General features: G+C 48.3%; 1 protein-coding gene across 5 annotated transcripts in view; it reads right to left on the bottom strand.

The window, feature by feature from the left end:
* Nucleotides 1–9,297: 9,297 nt before the first annotated feature.
* Nucleotides 9,298–17,526, bottom strand: part of LOC139234158 (uncharacterized) — a 63,830-nt gene continuing 55,601 nt past the window's right edge. For 3 of the 5 annotated variants that reach the window (XM_070865158.1, XM_070865157.1, XM_070865161.1), the window contains 7 exons: nt 17,332–17,436; nt 13,942–14,061; nt 13,810–13,831; nt 13,678–13,712; nt 13,397–13,583; nt 10,690–10,724; nt 9,298–10,475 (listed from right to left, as the gene is read on the bottom strand). In XM_070865158.1, coding sequence (XP_070721259.1) covers nt 10,351–10,475; nt 10,690–10,724; nt 13,397–13,583; nt 13,678–13,712; nt 13,810–13,831; nt 13,942–14,061; nt 17,332–17,436 — 629 coding nt within the window. In that variant the 3' untranslated portion in view covers nt 9,298–10,350. The remainder of the gene's footprint in view (nt 10,476–10,689; nt 10,725–13,396; nt 13,584–13,677; nt 13,713–13,809; nt 13,832–13,941; nt 14,062–17,331; nt 17,437–17,526) is intronic. The other 2 variants (XM_070865159.1, XM_070865160.1) reach the window with 2 other exon arrangements.

Raw genomic sequence — 17,526 nt, 5'->3', positions numbered from 1 at the left:
GGGATGCTGGGATGGTGGAACATGGGAGTGCATGCTTTACAGATACACAACACCTTTCATGTAGAAAAACGTCAGAAGGCGCTTCACAGGAGTGTTACAAACAACATTTGACACCAGGCCACATAAGGAGAAATTAGGGCAGATGACCAAAAGCTTGGTGAAAGAGATAGGTTTTGAGGAGCATCTTGAAGCAGGAAAGAGAGCTAGAGAGGCGGAGAGGTTGATGGAGAGAATTCCAGAGTTTTGGGTCTTGGCAGCTGAGCGATTGAAGTCGGGAATGCTCAAGAGGCTAGAATTAGAGGACCGCAGATATCTTGGGGGTTGTGGGGCTGGAGGAGATTACAGAGATAGGGAGGAGGCGAGGCCATTGAGGGATTTGAAAACAAGGATGAGAATTTTTTAATCGAGGCTTTGCTTAACCGGGAGCCAATGTAGGTCAGGTTGATGGGTGAACGGGACATGGTGCAAGTTAGGAAATGGGCAGTAGACTTATGGATGACTCAGATGATATGTGTGCACTGATGTTGTATTAATGAGCCTGGGGACAGTGGTTGGGCTGTTCGTTCAACTCTCCAGTCACAGAAGGGACTGGGGAAGTGAGAGGCTCTGAAATACAATGTGTACTCTATGAGCATGCCACTGTGCAGCACAGTGATAGTGAGTACACACTTGGCAGTCGTGTCATAAGAACATAAGAAATAGAAGCAGGAGTCGGCCATTTGGCCCCTCGAGCCTGCTCCGCCATTTAATAAGATCATGGCTGATCTGATCATGGACTCAGCTCCACTTCCCTGCCCGTTCCCCAAAACCCTTTACTCCCTTATCGCTCAAAAATCTGTCTATCTGCGCCTTAAATATATTCAATGACCTAGCCTCCACAGCTGTCTGGGGCAGAGAATTACTTAGATTTACAACCCTCATCTCAGTTTTAAATGGGCGGCCGCTTATTCTAAGACTATGTTCCCTAGTTTTAGTTTCCCCTATGAGTGGAAATATCCTCTCTGCATCCACCTTGTCGAGCCCCCTCATTATCTTATAAGTTTCAATAAGATCACCTCTCATTCTTCTGAACTCCAGTGAGTATAGGTCCAACCTGCTCAACCTATCTTCATAAGTGAACTCCCTCATCTCCGGAATCAACCTAGTGAACCTTTTCATTTTCCACTGGCCACTTAGATCAACACCCAGTGCAGGAAAAATAGTGAAACACTTTCTGAAACATTGAAGGAGGCTTTCCATTAACCCACCCACCGGGAAAGTGATGGGATCGAGCGCTACAATGGTTTTACAACTCACCCAATTTTACCCTCCATTGAAATCTGTGGAGAGTAATCTTGGGCAGGGTGTAAATATGGCATTACACCATAGGAGCCCCCCACCCCCCCCCTGCTCCCCCGCCCCCGGCGAGTTAGCCTAAAATTACACTCAGCCTCTCACCATACATGAAGCATTTGTTCTGTAAGGTAAGTGAAAGCTCTAGTTTCTGAAACCATGCAAACAAAATACTCCTTTTTGTGGGTACTCGGGTCCCCTCCCTCACCATTGTTTCCGGTACATTGATGACTGTACCGGTGCTGTTTCTTGTTCTCTCCCTGAACTAGAAAATGTCATTTACTTTGCATCCAATTTTTACCCTTTCTTCACCTTCACATGGTCCATCTCCGACTCTTCCCTTACCCTCCTTGACTTCTCTGTCTCCATTTCTGGAGATAGGCTATTGACAAACATTCACAATAAGCCCACTGACTCCCACAGCTACCTGGACTACACCTCCTCCCACCCCACATCCTGTAAAGGCTCCATTCCATTCTCCCAGTTTCTTCGTTTCTGTCATATATTCAACCATCATTGTAATCCATGTATAAACTGACCTAAGTTGTACACTGTGAGAACAATGACCACTAGGTGGTGAACTTGTGAGAGACACTCCTAACCTGGACTTTCAGGTATAAAAGGGGAAGCTCCACCCACCTTCATCACTTGAGTGCTAGTGAATAAAGGTTACTGGTCACAGAGTGACCTTCTCTCAAGCATGGGCCTCGTCTGCATTTATACTGTATAGTAAGGACGTATCATTGGCGACGGGAAACTGGGATTTAAACCACGTGAGCATGGCCACTAGCAGCACAGACAAGAGGTACTGTGTTGGGGATGATTGGGACGATTTTATTGAGAGACTACAGCAAAGTTTCGTCACTAAGGAATGGTTGGGACAGGAGTCGGCCGACAAACGCAGTGCTCAACTCCTGACGGTTTGTGGATCCAGGACGTATTGCCTGATGAAGGATCTTCTAGCGCCAGAGAAGCCGGCGGACAAAACGTTTGAAGAGCTCAGTAAGTTAATCGGGGAACACCTTCAACTGGCGAGCAGCATGCACATGGCGAGACACCGGTTTTACATGCACCGGCGGCGAGAAGGGCAAAGCGTTCCAGACTTTGTGGCAGATCTCCGGCGACTGGCGAGCCGATGTAAGTTCCCTGATACATGCAGAGCGGAGATGCAGCGAGACCTTTTTATTGAGTGCATCGGGCACGCTGGGGTTTTCAGGAAACTGATTGAAACCAAAGATTTGACCCTGGAAACAGCGGCCTTGATGGCCCAGACTTTTATCTCAGGGGAGGAAGAGACCAGAATGATGTTTGACAAAAATCTGGGCTCAAATGCAGCAAATGGACAGGGAGTCAACATTGTTAACGCAGCACACAGTTCTCCAGGCAGACAAGGGCAATCAGACATGCCCCAACATGTAGTCGAACCCTGTTTATCAGAATTTATCAGAGACAATGGCTAGCTGAACGGCGATTCACGCCATCACAAGGGACAATGAGGCCAGTAATGGGGCCATCAACATCTGTTAATGGTGTGCTTAAGGACAGTTACAGACACAGTCAGAGAGGATGGACTGGTAATGGACCTTTTGTTCCCAACAACGGCTCATGTTGGAGGTGTGGAGGCACACACCCAGCCTGAGTTTGCAGGTATCAGCAATATACCTGCAGAAATTGCAACGTCAGCGGTCACTTGGCCCGTATGTGCAGGATGCCTGCAGCCAGGCTGATGTACGAGAAGGATGGGCCCGATGTAAGCCCTACGAGGCCAAATTAACACTGGGGGAAATCGCTGGAAGCTGAAGTTCAGCGAGTTCATGTGGAGTACAAATACAGTTCATACACCAGGATGCCACCGATAATGATGAAAGTGCTCCTCAATGGCATCCCAGTATCAATGGAGCTAGACACGGGGGCCAGCTAGTCCCTGATGAGTATCAAACAGTTCAAAAAGTTGTGGGCGTCCAAGGCTAGGAGGCCAAAATTATCGCCGATTGACGCACAGCTACGGACATACACAAAGGAGATCATTCCGGTGCTAGGCAGTGCCACGATAGTTGTGACCCACAAAGATTTGGAGAACAGGTTGCCACTCTGGATTGTCCCGAGGGATGGTCCAGCACTACTTGGGAGGAGTTGGCTTGCTGTCATGAACTGGAAATGGGGCGATGTCAATGCAATTTCTTCTGTGGAGTGAGTATCATGCTCACAGGTCCTGGACAAATTTGACTCATTATTTCAACCCGGCATTGGCACTTTCATGGGGACCAAGGTAGTGATTCACATAACCCCGGACGCCAGACCAGTACACAACAAGGCCAGAGCGGTGCCGTACTTGATGCGGGAAAAGATAGAAGGCGAATTGGACCGCCTGCTGAGTGAAGGCATCATCTCACCAGTCGAATTCAGTGACTGGGCGAGCCCGATTGTGCTGGTGCTCAAGGCGGATGGGTCGGTCAGGATATGTGGTGATTACAAGGCCACCATCAATCGGGTGTCACTCCAAGACCAGTAGCCGCTACTGAGAGCGGAAGACGTCTTTGCGACGCTATCTGGTGGCAAACTTTTTTCAAAATTGGACCTGACCTCAGCTTACATGACCCAGGAGCTGGCGAGTGAGTCGAAGAAGCTGACCACCATCATGACACACAAGGGGTTGTTTAAGTATAACAGATGTCCGTTCGGGATTTGTTCGGCCGCCGCGATCTTTCAACGAAATATGGAAAGCCTCCTCAAGTCGATTCCAGGGACCGTGGTTTTTCAAGACGACATCCTCATCATGGGTCGCGATACTGAAGAACACCTCCGCAACCTGGAGGAGGTGCTACGCTGACTGGACCGGGTAGGGCTACGACTGAAAAAGGCGAAGTGCGTCTTCCTAGCTCCAGAGGTAGAATTCCTGGGGATGAGGGTAGCAGCAGATGGGATCAGACCTACTGCGTCCAAGACGGAAGCGATCCAGAGAGCACCCAGACCCCGTAACAAGACGGAGCTGCGTTCGTTCCTGGGGCTCCTGAACTATTTTGGTAACTTTCTTCCCAAATTGAGCACGCTGTTAGAGCCAATACACGTGCTCGTACGCAAAGGTCGCGAATGGGTCTGGGGGGACCGCCAGGAAAGGGCTTTTGATAGAGCACGCAATTTGTTATGCTCCAACAATCTGTTAACGCTATATTACTCATGTAAGAAACTTATTTTAACATGCAATGCGTCGTCCTATGGGGTCGGGTGTGTGTTGCAGCATGTTAATGCCAAGGGTCAGTTACAGCCGGTAGCTTATGCCTCCAGAAGTCTGTTCCAGGCAGAAAGGGGCTACGGGATGGTAGAAAAGGAGGCGCTTGCATGTGTATACACAGTAAAGAAAATGCACCAGTACTTGTTTGGCAGGGAATTTGAGCTGGAGACAGATCACAAACCCCTAAGGTCCCTTTTGGCCGACAACAAGGCCATAAATGCAAACGCATCGGCCCGCATACAGAGGTGGGCACTCACGTTAGCCGCCTATGACTATACAATTCGGCACAGACCGGGCACTGAAAACTGCACCGATGCACTCAGCGGGCTCCCACTAGCCACCACTGAGGGGGCTACCGAGCAGGCTGCTGAGATGATCATGGCTGTTGAAGCTTTCGAAAGCGAAGGCTCACCTGTGACAGCCCGTCAGATTAAGGTCTGGACAAATAGAGACCCGCTACTGTCTTTAGTCAAGAAATGTGTCCTGAATGGGGACTGGGCAGCCACGTACGGGGCATGCCCTGAGGAATTTAAACCATTTCACAGGTGCAGGGATGAACTCTCGATTCAGGCCGATTGCCTACTATGGGGAAGCCGTGTAGTCATGCCCCAGATGGGCAGAGATGTGTTCATCAGAGAACTCCACAATGAGCACCCGGGCATTGTCATGATGAAGGCAATTGCCAGGTCACACGTTTGGTGGCCAGGGATAGATGCAGACCTGGAACTTTGTGTTCGCAGGTACAATATGTGTGCCCAGCTGGGAAAGGGGCCTGGGAAGCCGTCCTTAGCCCCTGGTCCTGGGCCACCAAGCCATGGTCACACATCCATGTGGACTATGCAGTTCCTTTCATCGGAAAAATGTTTTTGGTTGTAGTAGGCGCCTACTCCAAATGGATCGAGTGTGACATTTTAAATTCAAGCACATCCTCTGCCACGGTAGAAAGTCTACGGGCAATGTTCGCCGCCCATGGTCTACCGGATGTCTTGGTCAGTGACCATGGCCCGTGCTTCACAAGCACTGAATTCCAGGACTTCATGGCAGGCAATGGAATTAACCATGTCAGAACGGCACCGTTCAAGCCGGCCTCTAATGGGCAGGCGTAATGAGCAGTGCAGATAATCAAACAGGGAATGCTCAGAATCCAAGGGGGTTCCCTACAAAGCCGCTTATCACGCCTCCTGTTTGCCTACAGATCCCGACCACACTCGCTCACAGGGGTTCCACCCGCAGAGCTGCTAATGAAAAGGACGCTCAAAACCAGGTTATCTCTTATACATCCCACCATGAAAGAAATTGTCGAGAGCAGGCGTCAGTCACAATGTGACTACCATGACAGGAATGCGAGGGTGCGAGGTATCGATGTCAATGACCCTGTCTTTGTCCTCAACTACGCTGCAGGGCCCAAATGGCTCACAGGCACTGTGATTGCCAAAGAGGGGAATAGGATTCTGATAGTTAAACTTACCAATGGATAAATCTGCCGCAAACATGTAGATCAAACAAAAAGGAGGTTCAGCAACCCCATCGAAGAAGCAGAGGAAGAACACGATGTCGAGTTCACTCCACCACAGGTGACCGAACACCGGAACCAAGTGGAGGAGAGCCCAGTCACTGTGGGCAGTCCGGACAGGCCTGAGGCACCGCAAACAGCTGACACTCAGGCCAGCGCCCAACAACCAGAGCCCCAACTCAGGGGCTCTACAAGGGAGCGTAAACCACCAGAGAGACTCAACCTGTGATCCCAATAAGACTTTCGGGGGGGAGGTGATGTTATGTATTCAACCATCATTGTAACCCATGTATAAACTGACCTTAGTTGTACACTGTGAGAGCAATGACCACTAGGTGGTGAACTTGTGAGAGACACTCCTCACTTGGACTTTCAGGTATAAAAGGGGAAGCTCCACCCACCTTCATCACTTGAGTGCTCGTGAATAAAGGTTACTGGTCACAGAGTGACCTTCTCTCAAGCATGGGCCTCGTGTGCATTTAAACTGTATAGAAATGTCGTATTACTTTCCGTCACATCTGTTCTGAAGACGCCACCTTTGACACTAGTGCCTCTGACATGTCTTCCTTTTTCCTCAACAGAAGATTCCCCTCCACTGTGGTTACCATGGCTCTCAACCGTGTCCGTTCTATTTCTCGCTCTTCTGCCCTCACCCCTTCCCCTCCCTCTCAGAACCATGACAGGTTTCCCCTTGTCCTCACCTTTCACCCCACGAGCCTCCATGTTTAATGGATCATCCTCCACCACCTCCAGCGTGATCCCACCACCAATCACATCTTCCCCTCCCCTCCCCTCTCAGCATTCCGAAGGGACTGCTCCCTCCAGGACATACTGGTCCACTCCTCAATCACCCCCAGCATCCCGCCCATTCCCACAACATCTTCCCCTGCAAGCGCAGGAGATGCAACACCTGCCCTTTTACCTCCTCCCTTCCCATAGTCCAGGCCCCAAATAATCCTTCCAGGTGAAACAGCGATTTACCTGTACTGCTTGCAATTTAGTCCCACGGCCACCACTCTCGGTCCCACGGCCACCTCTCTCGGTCCCATGGCCACCGCTCTCGGTCCCACGGCCACCTCTCTCGGTCCCATGGCCACAGCTCTCGGTCCCACGGCCACCACTCTCGGTCCCACTGCACTCTGTTTCTCTCTGACCCGCTGAGATTTCCAGCATTTTCAGTTTTGAAACAGAATGTAATTGGTCAGGAACAAAGTGTGTTCCTTGGTTACTTTGGGGGTCAGCGAGCAATAATAGACAGAAAGTTTTCCTGTGGTGTAATCCCGACCACAGGAGAGAACTCCAGAGCTTAGTGCCTTGGCAGTTGAAGGCACGGCCACCAATGGTTGAGAGATTGAAATAGGGGATTTCTAAGATAGAGCAACTTGTACATGGTCTACGAAGTAGGATGAAGACAGAAAAGAAAAAAGCTAGAAAGAAAGACAGACAGACTTGTATTTATAGCTCGCCTTGCCCGACCTCAGGGCATCTCAAACCGCTCTGCAGCCAACGAAGTACCTTTTCTAAGTGTAGTCACTGTTGTAATGTACGGAACACGAAAGCCAATTTGCATGCAGCAAGGTCTGACAAACAGCAATGTGATAATGACCAGATCCTCTGTCTTTAGTTATTTTGATTGAAATAAGTGTTGGCTAGGACATCGGGAGAACTCCCCTGCTCTTCTTTGAAATAGTGCAGTGGGATCTTTCGCGTCCACCTGAGAGGGCCTCAGTTTCACGTCTCATCCGAAAGACGGCACCTCAGACAGTGAAAGAGTCCATTCAGCCCATCGTGCTTGTGCCCGTGGGTTGAAAGAGCTATCCAATTTGTTCCCATAGCCCTGCAGATTTGAAATATGGTTCCCAACCAATCCCGGTGGGAGTTCTAGAGGCCCTTTTGATGCTCGCTCATGAATTTGAGTTGGGTGGACTTCAGGTATCCAATGGGTGGGAGATTGTTTTTAATCTTCTTCAGCCAACTATTCGGATTTGCAGTGGGAACAGAAATCACCTCCTGGTGCCTGAAGTAAAAATTTTGCTGCGGGAGGAGTAACGGTGATAAGGAGAGCGAGACTGGCCCGTGAGTGACCCGACAGCGGGGCCATCAATCCACCCACTCCTGCTCCTATTTCTTATGTCAGTAATCGGTTAGTGACGGTCGAATGCGCTTCCTGTCTGGGAGCAAAGGTCGCGGACTGCGCTTCCTGTCCAGGATCAAAGGTAAGCAAGGGGTCAGGGAAAAAAATAGCAACTCATGATTTGTATAGCAAACCTCATGATTTTTAAGAGTTCATTGTTTGATTTATGCGACAGTGCGGTTGGCATTTCTGCTCACACCCGCTTCTACTAACAAGCTGTAAATAGCTGAGCCTTTTAGACTTGCTCCCATCAATTAAAATTTCCAATCATCACACGCTTCCTTCCATTTCCGTACTGAGTTCGTTTGGATTTGCTACACACCAGTCCTTGCGTGTGGTGCTCATATTGCAAATGGCACCCATTGTTTCAGAGATCGTGCTGAAGCCAAGGGCTGGACAATGAGGCAAATGCCAGGGTTATGAGGGTTAATTCACTGACTCTGTCCCCTCCCACCCCCTCCCCCCAACCTGCCGTCAGAGTGAGCTCTGCTTCAAGGAGACACAATGGAGCAGAGGGTCACAGAGTTAACCCCTGACCCGTTTGAGCATGGCTGCCCTCAAGGAGTGTGGGATTTGTGACTCTCGCGTGAAAGTCGTTTTGTCTTACTGATAGACATGTATTGTTCAACATTGAAATGTTTTATGCTTTTAAAAATACTCTTTAGTGATCTGCTGGGGGCTGACAATTTATACCAAACTTTCTCTTACACAATCATGAACTTCTCTCAGCGTCCTCATAAATTTGCTTCCACTCCCCCTCCAACCCACTCCCCCCACACCCTCCTCACTCCCACTCCCCCCACTCCACCCTCCCACTCCCCCTAGCCTACCACTCTCCATTGCCCCTTCCCTCACACCCTCTTCACTCCCCACTCTCCCTCCCACTCCCCCTTCCCTCCCACTCCCCACTGCCCACTCACACATCCCTCCCAATCCCCTCAAACCCTCCTCACTCCCACTCTCCCCACTCCCCCTCCCTTCTCCCACTTCCCCTTGAGTCTAAATGCAGTGTCCTCACTGAGATCAGTTCATTCATTCAATTAGTTAGCCATAAAATTCCTGCTGGACAGATGACACAGCTCGTCATTTAGTTATAATTTTTAAACAGTGTTTATTGAATGACTTCCAATCACACAAGTTCCATTTTGCGTATTACACACCAGCGATGCGTTGTTCTATCTAAGCAGAGTCCAAGGGGGTGAAGTTGCTCTTCGCCAGCAGTGTGAAGCTCATCGCGAATCGAGCGCACGTTTCACACCGAGCCCGAATTTCATTTCCATCAAAGTCGAAACTGACGAGGACCAATTTCACGTCGAATGTGTTACAGTTATATTCTTCAACCGTGGGTTCCCATCGCCCTCGTCCGGTGTCGGTGAGAGTGGAAACTCACATTGAGTCTGTCTCCATGTTCTGTGTCGGTCGCCACAAAAACTCAGAACAAACCGGGAAAGGCAAGGAGCTGCCACCAGCGGCTTTATATCATTTGTGAAACATTGGGAGAAGATATCTCCACACACAATCCTGCGCTTCAAGCAGCTTCAATGTTACAATCTGTGAAAACGCACTTGTGTTCAACGAGCGTCGGTTGTGCACCTGTATTCTGCGTGGTTTCCCTTCCCTCAAAATTAATGAATGAATTGAAAGACTTGCATTTATCAAGCGCCTTTCATGACCTCTGGAGATCGCAAAGCACTTTACAGCGAATTCAGTATTTTTTGAAGTTTAGTCACTGTTGTAATTTAGGAAAAGTGGCAGCTAATTTGCACACAGCAAGGTCCCACAAACAGCAATGTGATAATGGCCGGTTTGGATCCTGGAACAAGTGGTAGGCCCCTTATTAGCATATTCAAAGGAGCCTAACGCCTACATCAGGGACTCCTCTACAGGCCCAAACCAATATGGCATCAAACATGTTTCCAACACTACTCGGGCATGGTGGGTTGGCCTCCTAAATTGGACCTCTTTTGCACCCATGATCCATCCAGAAATCCAGTGCAACAATGTCGAATTCTCCCCCACCCTGGGGGTCTGCAGTGGGAAAGTGTTCAATACCCAGTGTAAAATATATATTTTAAAATCTAGTACCACAATGAGTTTAACCAAGTTATCCGTTGCCTTTCTCCCATTACTCAATCACATTCAGGCTTCCTCTATTTTAGCATAAATAGGATTTTCTTCCATCTCTAACGGGCCAGGTTGTGGATCATCTTCCTCCAGCCAAGACCTTGTCTCCGTGTCTCCTGGGCTCCCTGTCCCCGGGCAACCTATCAAAGAATATGTCTGCTCATTAGACAGAGCAACGGGATCCTCCTTACTGTCCTCTTTGGGCTGCGATTGGCCGTCTGGTTTGAGTTCAATGGCTAAAGAGGTTTCAACCTGCGGTACATGGCCCCTGAGGTCACTGCCTAGAAATTAAGAGGGTTTCACTTCCATGTGGGGACAGATAATGAAAGATACTGAAAGATTGCCACGACTTACATTTTACTGCCTGGATTTCAGTTTTGCCGTCATCACTGGGAAAACAGAAAATTAAATGTGTGAAAAATGAGTAACATATGATTCAAACAATATTAAACAGCTGTAAGTGGAAACTACATTCAGTCACTTTCTCCCCACTGGCCTGGATTTCAGTCTAACCCAGCCTGAAATTCCCTCATTCATTTTCCCTGATTCTGTCTGTCACTCTCTGTCTGTCACTCTCTGTCTGTCACTCTCTGACTGTCACTCTCTGACTGTCACTCTGTCTGTCACTCTCTGTCTGTCACTCTCTGTCTGTCACTCTCTGACTGTCACTCTCTGTCTGTCACTCTCTGTCTGTCACTCTGTCTGTCACTCTCTGTCTGTCACTCTCTGTCTGTCACTCTGTCTGTCATTCTCTGTCTGTCACTCTCTGTCTGTTACTCTGTCTGTCACTCTCTGACTCTCGGATTGTCTCACCGATTCTCTTTCTCTCTGTTTCTTTCTCTTTCTCTCCATCTATCTCTCTCTCTCGGTCTCTCTCCCTGTCTCTCTCTCTGTCTCGCTCTGCCTGCCTCTTTCTCTCTCTCGCTCTGAGTCTCTCTGTGTCTCTGTCTCTCTTTGCCTGTCTCTCTCTCTTTCTCGCTGTTTCTATCTGTCTCCGTCTCTCTCTTTCTGTCTCTCTCTCTCTGCCTATCACCGTCTCTCCCTGTCTCTCTCTATGCCTCTCTCTCTGTTGCTCTCTCTGTCTCTGTCTCTGCCTCTCTCTCTCTCTCTCTCTCTCGCTGTCTCTGTCTGACTGTCTCCGTCTCTCTCTCTCTCTCTCACTGTCTCTCTTTGCCTGTCTTTCTCTCTCTCTCTCTCTCTCTCTCTCAGACTCTCTCTTTGTCTCTGTCTCTTTCTGTCTCTCTCTGCCTGTCTCACTGTCTCTCGTTGTCTCTCGCTGCCTGTCTCTGTCTCTCTCTTCCTGTCTCGCTGACTCTCTCTCTCTCTCTCTCTCTCTCTCGCTGTCTCTCTGCCTGTCTCTGTCTCTCTCACTGCCTGTCTCCGTCTCTCTCTGTCTCTCTCTGCCTGTCTCACTGTCTCTCTCTCTCTCTCTCTCTCTCTTGCTGCCTCTCTGCCTGTCTCCATCTCTCTCTCTTTCTCTCTGTTTGTCTCTCTCTCTCGCTGTCTCTCTCTGTGTCTCTCTTACTGTCTCTCTCACTCTCTCTCTCACTCTCTCTCTCTCTCGCTGTCTCTCTCTCTGTCTCTCTCTCTCTGTCTCTCTCTCTCTCTGTCTCTGCTGGTCTTGCTGTTTCTCTCTCTGTCTCTGTTTCTCGCTCTCTGTCTGTTATTCGATCCCCGTCTCACTGTCTATCTCCGTCTCGATTGTAGAGGGTTAATCACATAAAGTTAATTATGATATTTAGTCATTTACAGTGTGTTTCTGCTCCATGCTTCGTGGATTGTTGTTGCTATAGAGAGAGAGAGAGGGAAGCGATCTTGAGATGCACACCAGCTTATTATGAGACTGTCGGCGCCTCGAGATCTCATGCTTTGTGGACAAGCAGCTGGGGTGTTACAGATTAGGAGTTGGCCATAAGCCACATGCACCCATGTTTTGTTTAATAGTATAAAGGAGCGGCACTGTCCCTTAGCTCTTCGAACTTCACCTTGGACCGCGATTCGCGAGCGGTGCCGGGACCCCCAAGGCTCCAGACCAGCCGTCGTTGCAGAGTTCCCGACAGGCCGAAGGCCGTCAGCGTTGTTGCATCTTATCATACTTCTCTTTTCTTCGTAAACTTTTTTATTAATATTTCTTTTCCCTCAGTAAACAGTATTTAATTCTTTACTTCATTTGTCTTATCTATTATTTAACATTCACCCAGATCCCGAACCTGGGTCTATTATTATCGATCCAAAACACTGTCTCTCTTTCTCTTTCTCTCTTTGTGTTGCTCTCTGTCTGTCTCTCTCTGTCTCTCTCTGTCTCTCTGTGTCTCTGTTACTGTCTCCATATCTCTCTTTATCTCTCTGAGTCTGCTATGTAAGCTGTCCTCTCTGCAAAGAGTGTTCAGCCTCAATCCAATTCCTTGCCTAAAACTGCCAATCATTCAGTAAAATATTTGGACGAAATTGATCACTATGGTCACATATGCCAAAATATTGTCCTGAGAGAGTTTAAAAAAAAAAGATAACTTCATAAGGGCACTGTGATGCTTTTCTGATCGTGCTCCTTTATTCCAATATCAGGTCAGTCTCTATCTGAATCTATCACTGTCTGTCTGTCTCTGTCGCAGTCTCTGTCTGAACCTATCACTGTCTGTCTCTGTCTCTGTCTTTCTCTGTCTCTTTCTTTCTCTCACATTTTCTCTCATGGTCCTTGATGAAATTAATTTGGTCATCTCGATCCAGTTTGCAGCTCATGTGAGCCACAGTACAAAACTACCTCTAAATTGGCCCTTCCACTCAAACAGGACATGAGGTGTGAGAAGTGAAGATGTCTGACCTCTCTCCTGACCTTGGAGTTGAGGAACATTGTTGGGACAGTCCAGAGGGAGTTTTACGCTGTGCCTAATCTGGAGTGCTCCAAGTGATACTGTGTGGCCAAAGTGGAAAAGTAACCCATTTGCCAGCATGGGCTCCCCTCACCTTCATTACATTAACGATCTTCTAACCCTCCATCCTAAAACAAAGTTGTGGTCAGTGTTGACCGTAGCCGAGGGGTGACAGCTGTCACTCTGCTTACCCTTTGACCATTGACTCCTCGATCAAACAGTACACATGCTCTGTAGAGTCAATGTTTGGGCCAGTGCTCTCCATTCCTTCACCAGGCCTTGGCTGGCTCGACGGCGTTGGAACTCTTGTCACCGAGTACGCAACAGGCTCGTTGTCATCGCTCTGATCCTTCCTGGGAACCACAGAGTACGGGAAACCTGGACAGAAGGGCGGGAACACCATGTGTGCTTTTAGTTTCAACTCTCAAAGGGCCAGGATCGGAAGAGCTGGCCAGCAATTCTAGTCACTTACATTCAGCCACTTGTGTCAGCTGCACATCACCGGCCCTACAGTTAGCAAAGAAAAGTAACCTGTAAATGTTCCATTAAATGAGCAAAATTATACAGAAAGTCTGCCGAAATACTGATCAAATCCCATCCCTACCTGGGTCCTGGTGCTGAGGATCCTTCACAACACATGCCGTAAGATGGGAAAGATAAATGTAAGAATCTATGTAAGGAATCTGCTCTTACAATTTTATAGATTTAGATCAAACATTTTAACGCTCTTGCTTACCTTTACCTTTGACAGATTGTCGTTTCCTTCGGCAAACTACCCCAATAATGCAAACTATCCCAACAATGCAAATGAGTACAATCAGACACACTATGGCTACGTTCACAGTGATGGCAGGGTCTGGAAATGCATAGGAGAAGCAACATTAAGTTCAGTTTGTGCAATGCCGTCTTATATGTACAGCTGATCACACTGGTTACCTGGGCCGAGGAAGATACTTTTCTGTTACAATCTGGAAAAGTGCAATTGCGAAGGAAGAAAATCGAACCAACGTCTAATGGGTACAAAGTGGACAATTGCTCTTGAATCTCTCGCTTAATTTCTGTTGTATTCAGTCATGGGATGTGGGCATCATTGACAAGGCCAAAATTTATTGCCCATCTCTTATTGCCCGTGAGAAGGTGGTGGTGAGCCACCTTCTTGAACCGCTGCAGTCCACGTGATGAAGGTACTCCCACAGTGCTGTTAGAGAGGGAGTTCCAAGATTTTGACCAGCGACGATAAAAGATCAGTGATATATTTACAAGTCAGGATGGTGTGTGACTGAGGGGAACTTGGAGATGAGGATGTTCCTCTCCAAGTCACAATCCATTCTACTGCCCTTGATCTTCTACATGGTGGAGGTCACGGGTTTGGGAGGTGCTGCCGAAGAAGCCTTGGTGAGTTGCTGCAGTGCATCGTGGATGGTACACACTGCAGCCACGGTACGCTGGTTGTGGAGGGAGTGAACGTTTAACATGTGGTTGGAATGCAAATCAAGCAGGCTCCTTAATCCTGATGGTGTCGAGCATCAAATTGTTGGAGCTCAACTCATCATTCCATCACACTCCTGACTTGTGCCTTGTAGATGGTGGAAAGACTTTGGGGAGTCAGGAGGTGAGACACTCGCCGCAGAATACCCAGCCTCTGACCTGCTCTTCTAGCCACAGCAATTATGTGACTGGTCCAGTTAAGTTTCTGGTCAATGCTGACCCCTAGGAAGTTGATGGTGGGGATTCAGTGAAGGTAATGCCGTTGAATATCAAGTGAAGGTGGTTCGACTCTCTCTTGTTGGAGATGGTCATTCCCTGGCACTTGTGTTGCGCAAATGTTACTTGCCACTTATCAGTCAAAGTCTGAATGTTGTCCAGGTCTTGCTGCATACAGACATGGACTGCTTTATTATCTGAGGGGTTGCAAATGGAACAGAAGACTGCAATCATGAACATACATACCTGGGCAATTCTCCACTTTGTTGGGTAGACGCCAGTGATGTAGCTTTAATGGAACAGCTTGGATAGAGGCAGGGTAAGTTGTGGGACAAAAGTCTTCAGCACTGCAGTCGGGATACTGTCGGGGCCCATAGACTTTGCCGTATCCAGTGCGTCAGCTATTTCTTGATATGACATGGAGTGAATCAAATTGGCTGAAGACTGTTTTCTGTGATATTGGGGACCTCCGGAGGAGGCCGAGATGAATCATCCGCACACCACTTCTGGCTGAAGATGGTTGCAAACACTTCTGCTTGTCTTTTGCACTCACGTGCTGGCTTTGCCATCATGGAGGATGGGGATGTTCATGGAGCCTCTTCCCCTTAGTTGTTTAATTGTCCACCACCATTCATGACTGCATGTGGCAGGACTGCAGAGCTTTGATCTGATCCGTTGGTTGTGGAATCGCTTCACTCTGCCTATAGCATGCTGCATGTGCTGTTTAGCATGCATGTAGTGTAGCTACAGCAGGTTGGCACCTCATTTTTAGGTGTGCTTGGTGCTGCTCCTGGCATGCTCTTTTACACGCTTCATTGAACCAGGGTTGGTCCCCTGGCTTAATTGTAATGGTAGAGTGAGGGATATGCCGGGACATGAGGTCACAGATTGTTGTGGAATACAATTCTGCTGCTGATGATGGCCCTCATGAATGCCCAGTTTTATCTGCAAGGTCTTTTCTGAATCTATCCCATTTCTTCTTCTCTCTTCTTAGGCAGTGCCCCGGAGTTGAGCATGACTTGCTTCCACACTAAAATGAGTTCTAAGGTGACTGATGAGACTAATGCGGGCCAGATCTCGAACTTCATTTTAAAGGGTGGAAGATGCCTATGCACCATGAATCCTTTTAATATGGGGTGGCCACAACACAGACTTGACAGAGCTGGGTCTTGGTCCAATGGCAAGGGGACCCAAGATGATTGGAGACTAGGCTCTGCTGCACAGGCCTAGCACACACACACACACACACACACACACACACACATTCCTACTGACCCCTTCCCTCCCTCCCTCAGGACCTCCCTGGTTTTCAGAGATCGCAGTTTAGATGAGCACATTAATCTTGGAGCAGCTTACGTATTTGTCCATAGAATACTGACACTGAGATCCCATTTAGTACAGTGGTAGACCCACACAACATGATGCAGGGGTGTCCTTAGTGTGAAGATGGGACTTTGTCTCCACAAGGACTGTGCAGTGGTCACTCTTTCCAATACTGTCATGGACAGATGCATCTGTGACAGGTAGATTGGTGAGGATGTGGTCATGTATGTTTTTCCCTCATGTTGGTTCTTTCACCATCTGCCATAGGCCCAGTCTGGCAAGGATGTCCTTCAGGACGAGGCTAGGTCGGTCAGTAGTGGTGCTACCGAACCACTCAGTGCTTCTTCCAAGTGCTGTTCAACATGGAGGAGTACTGATTTATCAACTGAGGGAGGGCGGTTGGTGGTAATCAGCAGGAGGTTTCCTTGCCCATGTTTGACCTGATGCCATGAGACTTTACGATGTTAGGGAGTCAATGTTGAGGAGTTCAGAAGAATGAGAGGGTATCTCATAGAAACGTTTAAAATTCTGATGGGTTTAGACAGGTTAGATGCAGGAAGAATGTTCCCAATGTTGGGGAAGTCCAGAACCAAGGGTCACAGTCTAAGGATAAGGGGTAAGCCATTTAGGACCGAGATGAGGAGAAACTTCTTCACCCAGAGAGTGGTGAACCCGTGGAATTCTCTACCACAGAAAGTTGTTGAGGCCAATTCACTAAATATATTCAAAAAGGAGTTAGATGTAGTCCTTACTACTCGGGGGATCAAGGGGTATGGCGAGAAAGCAGGAATGGGGTACTGAAGTTTCATGTTCAGCCATGAACTCATTGAATGGCGGTGCAGGCTTGAAGGGCCGAATGGCCTACTCCTGCACCTATTTTCTATGTTTCTATGTTTCTATGACTCCCAGGACCACTATCTCCCAACTGTATACCACTGTGCCGCCACCTCTGGTGGGTCTGTCCTGCCGGTGGGACCGGACATACCCTGGGAAGGTGATGGAGGAGTCTGGGACATTGTGTGAAAGAATTACTTATATTATTTATATTGAATTATTGATATAAAACGGTTTACATCATATTCTAGATTGTATCACTTACTTTGTATGTTTGTAGGAGTAATGCTTCCGGTCACTGAGGATATTCCAGATGTTGAGGTGGGAGTGTCTGAAGATTTCCTGCTGCTCATTACACTGGTTACCTGGGCTGAGGAACATACTTTTCTGGTTACAATCTAGAATAGTGCAATGGCAAAGGAAGGAAATCAAAGTAACTTCTAAAGGGTACAAACTGGAC

The sequence above is a fragment of the Pristiophorus japonicus genome, chromosome 21, assembly GCF_044704955.1.
Source record: "Pristiophorus japonicus isolate sPriJap1 chromosome 21, sPriJap1.hap1, whole genome shotgun sequence".
NCBI classification, from domain to species: Eukaryota; Metazoa; Chordata; class Chondrichthyes; family Pristiophoridae; genus Pristiophorus; species Pristiophorus japonicus.
The sequence above is the reverse complement of the archived record's forward strand: the minus strand, read 5'-3'. Positions and strand labels throughout refer to the sequence as shown.